At 41.4% G+C, this 8,520-nt stretch overlaps 3 protein-coding genes across 5 annotated transcripts in view; 2 read left to right on the plus strand and 1 right to left on the minus strand.

The window, feature by feature from the left end:
• Positions 1-545: 545 nt before the first annotated feature.
• Positions 546-2,981, minus strand: LOC145879566 (isochorismatase domain-containing protein 2-like). Of its 2 annotated transcripts, none has more exons than XM_082975541.1 (7): positions 2,960-2,981; positions 2,348-2,445; positions 1,806-1,930; positions 1,429-1,641; positions 1,182-1,252; positions 923-1,040; positions 546-707 (listed from the first exon to the last, which is right to left on the minus strand). In XM_082975541.1, coding segments are annotated over exons 2-7 (594 nt in total). In that variant the 5' UTR covers positions 2,349-2,445; positions 2,960-2,981; the 3' UTR covers positions 546-641. The 2 variants fall into 2 exon arrangements, with proteins under 2 accessions (XP_082831667.1, XP_082831666.1); XM_082975540.1 differs by lacking the exon at positions 2,960-2,981 and adding an exon at positions 2,612-2,750.
• On the plus strand, positions 2,775-6,008 carry LOC106605822 (ubiquitin-like protein ATG12). 2 transcript variants are annotated; one of them, XM_014201784.3, is made up of 4 exons: positions 2,775-2,931; positions 3,678-3,814; positions 4,963-5,025; positions 5,791-6,008. In XM_014201784.3, exons 1-4 carry the CDS (start codon positions 2,829-2,831, stop codon positions 5,848-5,850), a joined length of 363 nt encoding a protein of 120 aa, XP_014057259.1. In that variant the 5' UTR covers positions 2,775-2,828; the 3' UTR covers positions 5,851-6,008. The 2 variants fall into 2 exon arrangements, with proteins under 2 accessions (XP_014057259.1, XP_014057260.1); XM_014201785.2 differs by having other exon boundaries at positions 2,817-2,972.
• A 277-nt stretch (positions 6,009-6,285) lies between these two features.
• LOC106605820 (germ cell-specific gene 1-like protein) overlaps positions 6,286-8,520 on the plus strand; it is a 7,538-nt gene continuing 5,303 nt past the window's right edge. Inside the window, exon 1 of the mRNA XM_082975543.1 lies at positions 6,286-8,520. This exon is cut by the window's right edge and continues 214 nt beyond it. The gene's annotated coding sequence lies outside the window, so the exon portion shown is untranslated.

An 8,520-nucleotide genomic window follows, 5' to 3' on the forward strand; every position in this document is an offset into this window, starting at 1 on the left:
GGGGTAAGAGTGAAAATACAAAAGTGACCATATTTCAGTGTCTATAGGATCATTTATGAACTTTTACCTAGTCCTCTGTCTCATCTCTCCCCTGTGGACTGTAGAAGGTGGAGTGGAAGTGTCAGAGGAAAGCCCTAAATATGGTCAAAGACTCCAGCCTCCGAAGTCAGACTGTTCTCTCTGCTACCGTACGGCAAACAGTACCGATGCACCATCGATCAGTACTGGTACCCTGTGTATATAGCCAAGTTATTATTACTCATTATGTATTATTACCTTTTGTTATTATTGTTCTACTATTTCTATTTTTTTTCTCTCTGCATTGTTGGGAAGGGCCCTTAAGAAACCATTTCACTGTTGGTCTACACCTGTTCTTTACCAAGCAAGTGACAAATAAAATGTGATTTGGAGTAGGAAAGATGTAAGCCTACCAGCATACACAGAGCAAAGCAAAACTCACAACAGTAATATGATGTCATCAAAGGGCTCCTATATACGCTCCCTTCTCCATCCCCCCCATTTCAAAGATGATCAACATTCAGCAGTCAGCATGGAAAACAGCAGCATGGGTTTATTTCCGTACTTGTGTTCACACAGTGTTTCAGATGCATTCACAGACAACAGGAAGGAGCTTGTCTTCTCTACAGAGAGCTGAAGAAGGCTAGCAGGGCTGTGTCGGGGGACGGCTGGACCAACAGCTTCTGGATCTGTGGAAGTAAACATGATCACATGAACATTCCAGATTCATCCACTGCTGGATACTATTTACATTACATAGGCTTATACAAGAGTAACGACTTGTGAAATAACCTATGTAATTACCATGTAACAGGCTGAGTGGCATTGTGTAATCACAACACTAACTGATAAGACAATAGGCGGTGTGTGTATTCTGAAAGGTGGAGGTCACATGGTACAGTACCTCTCTAAAGTTGGGGTGTTTGGCATCTTGCACTAGCTGTAGTAGGACGGCCTCTGTGGTGGTCAGGAAGGCTCCACTCTGCCTCAACCGGGACAGGGCAAACAACCGGTCTGTCTGACTGGAGATAGAAATAGAGAAGGGAAAAGAATTTCTCAGCATCAGAAATGTTTAACCAGTGAAAATGTGAGCATCATATTATGTTATTGAAGAAAAACAGTATTGTCATATTGAAGAGAAATAGTAGGGAACACAGTAGTACCTTCTGGACGAGACGGCATCAGCCACGATATGGACCTCCATACCCTTCTCCAGCAGGTCAAAGGTCGTGCACTAATTAGTGGGAGAAGAACAGATAGATGAGCCCTATTTACAGTAAACTCAATTAATTATGAACTTGTTCCCAAGGCTTGTTCCCAAGGCTCCAGATTCAGCTAGGGTAGAGAAAAACTGATCACAGATCTGAGCTTAGGGACCAATTCCAGTCATATCTGACCCTGTGGTCTCACCGCGATGCAGGCCTGTGTCTCTATCCCACAGAGGATGGCTATCTTGGGGTCTCCAAGGGCTTTGAGCTCCTTCTCCACTGGCTCTATCATCATGGTGAACTTGGTCTTGGCGTGGGCTGTCAAGTCTCCAGCCCCCAGCTCAGGCACCGTGGGACCCAGGCCTTTAGGGTACTGCTCTGTCACTATGGGGGGGATGCCCAGAACACGGGCTGCCTGGGGTGGGGGGGAGACACATTGAATTTGTATTGGCTGCTATGTGGGTGGCAACAAACTTTAACTTGTAATGAGCTGTATGAATATGAGGTGTGTGTGTGTGTGTGTGTGTGTGTGTGTGTGTGTGTGTGTGTGTGTGTGTGTGTGTGTGTGTGTGTGTGTACCTGTAGCAGTCTGGCTGCGTTGCTTACGATGTTGGTGAACTGGAAGATGTTGGGTCTGAACTTCTCCTGCATGTCACACAGTAAGAGTACTGAGCCTTTTGTTGACAGTCTGCCAATCCCTGCCACTGAGAGAGCAATATGTAGTGAGAAAATGGAGAGAATAGAATAGACTAGAAGAAGTACTACATCAAAAGGGTGCTCAATGGATCCGATTCAGAGGAATGTGACAGAAAACATTTGTGACAGCAAAATCATGTTCTCAACTCTCAACATGTGTTTATTCAACTCAAGACACAGAGGAGACAACAAGGGGATTCAATGCATGTAATTATTTCAATGTCATGCTGTACTTGTATGTATACAGTGGGCATGGTCATAGGGAATTCGTATGTCAACCTTGTACACATAGATATTGCAGATTTTGATACTTCACTGTAATGTTTTCAATGCATGTCAATTTTAACGGAATGCATGTCCAGGAATGCCTATCAAAAGACAGTAAATAAGCATTAAGTTGGTAAAGGCTAAAGGATCAAACGTACTGTTGATAGTGGGGGTTCGACGTGTGGAATGGTTGAACTTGAAGGTTCAACTTTCTACAGCTGCCGGAAAGTTGACGCCCCCTCCTTATTAGCAAAATCTAGAAACATTTTAGAGTAAATAAGGTTACACATACAGTACACAACCAACATTCAGCATGTGAAATAAAATACCGAGACTGTCATAGAATTAGACATTGATTGCTAGATCAAGCTGTAAAATATATTGGCTAAACAAAGACAGGGATAATTTCATGCACTGCACACCTCAACAATTCACGAATAGATGGAAAAACCACGAGATCAACTTTCTACTACGACGACTGTTCACAAATTACACTAAAACGCCCCAACATCCAATACACCAATCGAATGAGATGCATTAAGCATTGACATTGGTTTCGGCCAATAGCATGCAGCGTTTTCCCCATAACGAGTGCGCGTCAGAATCTAGTGCACACACTCATGATTAGGACTGCTGAGGATGTCTGACAACGCAGAGTCTCCTACAGAAACGCAAAAAGATGAGCTTTCAACCCCACAACAGCCTACGGAAGACTCGGGGACGGCAGACGAGAAGAAAAAAAGTAAATTATGAGCGACTGTTTGACTCACAGTTACATTTACAGTAAGATATCGTGCTTTCTGTTTACAAGCAACGTGACCCGGAAGAGGTCGATTGACCGTTGTCTCAGTCAATATAATTGAACAATTTTGTAAACAGCGAATCGATGGTCAGGAATGTCCATACATTTTAAGTAGGGCGGGCGCTGGGTGAATGGTTAACGTTTAGCTTACATTTCAAACTGTTTACCTCATACACATTTTTTTTTTTAAGGCTGAGACATTTTTTTTATTTCTTACTGCATCAAACATGCCAAAATCAATGTTCAGACGTTACGGCCTGTGTCATGGCTATAATGATTTCACAGTCCAAGATCTACCTATTTTTCCAGCTGACTATAACATAGCTGGAAACCTATGATAGTTTAGGTTGCAAAATTAGGTTATGTAGCTAATACATCGATCACTAGTCGCTTTAATAACGCCACTTTAATTATGTTTACATATCTTGCATCACTCATCTCATATGTATATACTGTATTTTATAATATCTATTGCATCTTGCCTATGCCGCTCTGTCATTGCCCATCCAGAAGCACAAGCATTTCGCTACACTCGCAATAACATCTGCTAACCATGTGTATGTGACCAATAAAATTTGATTTGATAACACAGATCAGGGCATTAACTTTAATCTAGCAGTCTATTGTTATGCTATGCAAAATATACATGTATTCTGTCTCCCTCTCATTCTCCCTTCTCTCCCTAGTTGATGTGTTGTTGAAGGCAGTAGGAGACACCCCCATCATGAAGACAAAGAAATGGTCGGTAGAGAAAGGGAGGACAGTGCAATCACTCTCTCAGTTCATCTCTCGATTCCTCAAGATGGAGGCCAATGAACAGCTGGTGAGTTATTGTGTGTGTGCTTCTCAATAGTTGTCTCTTGTCTCCTTCCCTAACTCTAGAGGAAGTGGTGCATATACCTCTGGTATACCTCTGGTATATGCACCAATGAGGGAAAGATATATTTAGAACTAACCTATGATGGTTCATCTGTGTCGTTTTACAGTGGGAGCAAATAAAGCCTAGCACAATCCTATAGAGTATCAAGGTATGAGTCATTATACCCATAAAACCTAGCGGTCAAACAGGGAAATGGTTCCAATTGTTTTTCCACCATTCATTTTTCCCATAGGGGATTTTAGAAACTCTTAAAATAAAGGCTGTGTTTTGTGTAGGCTTACTCTGGTGTGATGTTTTGATAACCGTGTAAAGTTCTCTCGGACAAGGTGACTTTTATCAATATATTCGCCTATATTTACCCCCAACAAATGAAATGCTAATTATCTGCTAATGGGGCTATTATAAAGAACTACAAATGCTGAATTGAGGCAAAAGTTAATCCAGAGATTCTTACCATCTAATGTTAGCTAAATGTTGTAATTAATAAATTGGCAACATTTCTTAAAATGTACATGTTAGCGAAGGTGCCAGCTAGAGATGACATGCAGGAGCGTGCAGGGATTTGAAGTCTTGCAGGGTGCCTACTTTGATGCTAATTAGCATATTCGAATCTGAGAATAAATGGAGGTGAATATATTGATAAAAGTAACCTTGTCTCAGAGATATTGACATGGTTATCAAAGCGTCATGCCAGGGTAAGCGTACATGAAACGCAGCCCTTCATTTAAGTGTTTCTAAAATCCCCTATGAGAAATGAATGGTGGAAAAATGATTGGAACCATTTCCCTGTTTGACCGTTCTTAACGGATGCTTCAGCTTTATAGCCCCTGTGACATGTCTGGACTACCCCTTCTGTCTGTGACTGAGGTATGAACTGGAGAAAGCATCCTGGCCCCTTGATATGCACCCACTGTGGCCTTTCATCTGGGACTGTAGTGCGTCAGCTTGTTCAATGATTCTAAACTCTCATTGCTCACTCTCTCTCTCACACACACACACACACACACACACACACACACACACACACAATGGCCTTTATTGGCAAGTGAAATGGATAATAAACAATAAAAAAAATCTCTCACTCCTCACAGTTCATTTACGTCAACCAGTCATTCTCTCCCTCGCCTGATCAGGAAGTAGGAGTCCTGTTTGAAGTGAGTACTTTTCATTTGAAATCATTTCTGGAGGCTTTGGGAAATGCAGTTTTTCTGTTATTTATTTGTCCTGTGGTAAGTTAGTTGACCACCGGAGGGAGGTCTAAGTGAGCAGTTCCCTGTGAGATGTAGCTGTTCTTATCTTCACAGTGACTACTGTTCCCTGGGGCCAGTACACTACTGTATGTGTTATGTCAATACAGGCCTGGAGTACTCACCAAGGATGTATATAAACCCTGGATTGCTGATGCTATCTATTAGCCAATGAGAGGCTAGTAACAAGGAAAATGTATTTTATTTTTATGTTTAGCTCATAATATAATTTTTAAAGTATGCATTAAGGTATCTGTAATAGCATAAACATGACTGTGTGAGAAAAGATGTGAGGTGATTCTGAGAATTTGGTTACAAAATATCCTCTAGCCCAAGGCTACCCCTTCAATGTTTACAGATCAGAAGGAACTGTATAGATGTTTGGCAGAAGCTCCACTATGCTCATTGCAAGCCTGTATGATGGAGCCAGCATCACATATGACTTACTATCTAATTCTCTTCAGACCTGTTAACACTGGGGTAAAGGCTAAAGGTTTATCAGGCACAGTTCTCCTGGTCTAAGGGTCAGGGTATTGGTGTCCACTTGACCCCATCTTGACCCATGGCCTTGACCGTCCCTATTAAATACCCACTAAATACTTCAGCTGATGTTTTGTGCTCCCTTTCCTATTCTTCTAAAAGAGTAACTCTTACCCTCTCTCTGTTTTTCAGTGTTTTGGCAGCGATGGGAAGCTTGTTCTACATTATTGTAAATCTCAAGCCTGGGGTTAACAGTTTTTAGCCCTTTTCAGTTCAAACGCATACACACACAATATTGTTTATACTCCTTCCTTGCCTAAACCAATGTTGTCATTGCTAATTTCTTGTTTGTTTTGCTGTACATAACCCAATGTAAATACATTGTGACTATATAAAGTAAACCCACTCTGTCCCCTGTGTTGTCTCCAGACAATTATAGACATTAATAGGAAAATGTCAGGATTTGGCTTTGCACAGGGGGCATAACCTGTCCGGCTAGGATACTTACACTAAATATAACCCCACACAAATTATGATGAGTGCAACAATTCAAACACAAACACTGTAATGACATGACATGGGATGGTGCCAAGAGTGGGTGAAAGTTGAGTTGGGGTTAGTCAAGAAAGGAGGGGGGGTAATATGGAGGGAGGGAGGGAGACTGATATGGGAGAAAGTACAGTAACAGATGGACTTAGAGGGATTACATGGATTCGGGATGGGTCTGTGACACAAATTCCCAAGAAAGACAGAAAAAGGAGGAGTGTGGCGGGGGACTCACACTCGTCCTGGAGCATGAGAGAGAGTGGGAAAGGAGGATAAAGAGAGAGAGAGGAGCATCCGGCTGGAGAGGTAAGGGTCACAACTGCTCATTCTGACAAAGGGGTATTAGAGAGAGGAGTAGTGCAGAGTACTTGGGTTAAACCAGGGATGACAAAAATACCAAACAATGTGTGCAAAGTTATTGCTTGGTCAACATGAATGTCTCAGCATATCGGAGAGGACTGAGGAAAAATACGAAAGAGGATAGGAAGGAAAGATTGTGATGGAGGAAAATAAATGTCAGCAAAAGACAGCAGTAGAAAGATTGCATTGTAGTGATGGAGAAAAATAGACTTCTGTTTCTTCTGTAGTGAGGCAACGATGCAGTTTCGATTTGGTGCCAAATTTCAGGCTAAGAATTAGTAGTTCCTAGAACTGAATAAGCTGTTAAGAGTTTGGCATGGAGAAAAGAATGATGTACTTCCTCATGTGCTCTGTATGGTTGTTTATATATCTTGTACTGTCCAGTCCTTCCTTTAAAAAATACAAAAATTGCAACTGAAATGACAAAGAGAATGTTGCTGTTGGTAACTGAGGATTATAGGGAAAATCACATTTTATTGGTCGCATACACATTTTTAGAAGATGTTATTGTGCCTGTAGCGAAATGCAGGTATAGTGAAATGGCACTGGGTTTTTAACATACAGTAGGTCATTTTGTGTTTAGCATTTTTATTGTTGATTCATTGCCCATTTGTTATGCCAATGGATTTCAGTTTATTGACTGCTACAGAATGTGTTGGGTATTAAACTTGAATATAATGGCCTATGTAAACAATACCTGCAAATCTGAAACATTTTTCACCGGACATAGCCGCGGGAAGTAGTTTGGGGGTGCAGGTTTTTGCCCACGTTACTGGCGGCTATATCAGTCCGCTAATACAGAACTAGTAAAACTAGTACTATATTATTAAACTTTTTTTTTATTATGATTTTTCAGGGAGTCCTGCAGTACACTCAGCACCCATACTTCCCACTGAGACTGACTTGAAGATTCTAGTCATATTACAGTGATCGGCAGTCATACTAACTGGTTAATCTGTCCTGTGTTAACATTTCAGGGATCACGAACAGTGTGAGAGAGGGAGACCAGGAGAGAGAGCCAGAGTGGGTTTCACACTCTAACACACCTAACACAAACAGATTAGAGCAGATTAACATGGATTACCAGAAAAAATGATTCAGGCCAGAACCTCTTAATCAGGAAGTATAAAGTTAATAACGGGGTGAAAACACACTGTGAGCTCTTGGACCTGTACGACCCTTTAACCCTGAGTATTACTATGAGTAAGATATACTCTATCTGCCCTAAGATGTGATCATACGGAAAACACTTGTACGCCAAAGCAAGATGTATTCCAATAATATCTCTCCATTTGATGACACGTTTTACGGCTGGATCTGATAGTATTTGTATCAAGTCTGTATGATCAAAACTCACTGTAGGACTAGAGTGAAAAGTTATGTGACAAGAGATCTAGATAGCATATCCGATAGCTCTCTAAGGTTTATGAAGAAAGGCGGCTAGGGGCTAGTGATCTATTGACTCCCATTACTATTGAATGGTTAGTGTGAAGAGCCCTAGGGATTTATAACAGCATAAACTTTCAGTCCTGGTCGGACAGACATGTCCTCCTCCCATCCCTTTCTTTTCTCCTGGTGTGACCCCTCTCCTTTGTTCATTTGTCCATTCTGTCCATCTCTTATTTTCCATCCCTCTTTTAACTTGACAGAATCTTATCCGACTTTCTCTCTTTCCCCTTCTCTCTCTATTCTTGCTTTCCCCTTGTCCCCATTTTCTAATCTTTTCTCTACATTGTTTTTATCTTCTCTTGTTTTTTACTCTGTTCTTTCTTTTTGAAACTCTCTTTCACTGATTTCGATCTATCACCAGAACTGTCATCATCTTCTTCATCATCCTCTACATCACCAACAACAACCTCATCCTCACATACTGCTGTTGATACTTATATCCCATCTTCCTCCGTTTGTCCATCTGTCTTTCATCATCCTCTTCTTCTCCTTCCCCTGCCCTGAGTCTCTACACACTTCCTCTTCTCCCACCCTATCCCTCCTTCTTGACCTTCTCTTACCCTCTCC

Source organism: Salmo salar, chromosome 05, assembly GCF_965601325.2.
Source record: "Salmo salar chromosome 05, fSalSal1, whole genome shotgun sequence".
Classification (NCBI taxonomy): Eukaryota; Metazoa; Chordata; class Actinopteri; order Salmoniformes; family Salmonidae; genus Salmo; species Salmo salar.

Coding starts and splice junctions, on each gene's coding strand:
- LOC145879566 (XM_082975541.1), bottom strand. Junction 1,642..1,805: donor ACGCAGCCAGACTGCTACAG/GTACACACACAC, acceptor CCCCCACCCCAG/GCAGCCCGTGTTCTGGGCAT. Junction 1,041..1,181: donor GATGCCGTCTCGTCCAGAAG/GTACTACTGTGT, acceptor TTCTATCTCCAG/TCAGACAGACCGGTTGTTTG.
- LOC106605822 (XM_014201784.3), top strand. CDS start 2,829: ATGTCTGACAACGCAGAGTCTCCTACAGAAACGCAAAAAGATGAGCTT. Junction 2,932..3,677: donor GGCAGACGAGAAGAAAAAAA/GTAAATTATGAG, acceptor TTCTCTCCCTAG/TTGATGTGTTGTTGAAGGCA. Junction 3,815..4,962: donor TGGAGGCCAATGAACAGCTG/GTGAGTTATTGT, acceptor CACTCCTCACAG/TTCATTTACGTCAACCAGTC.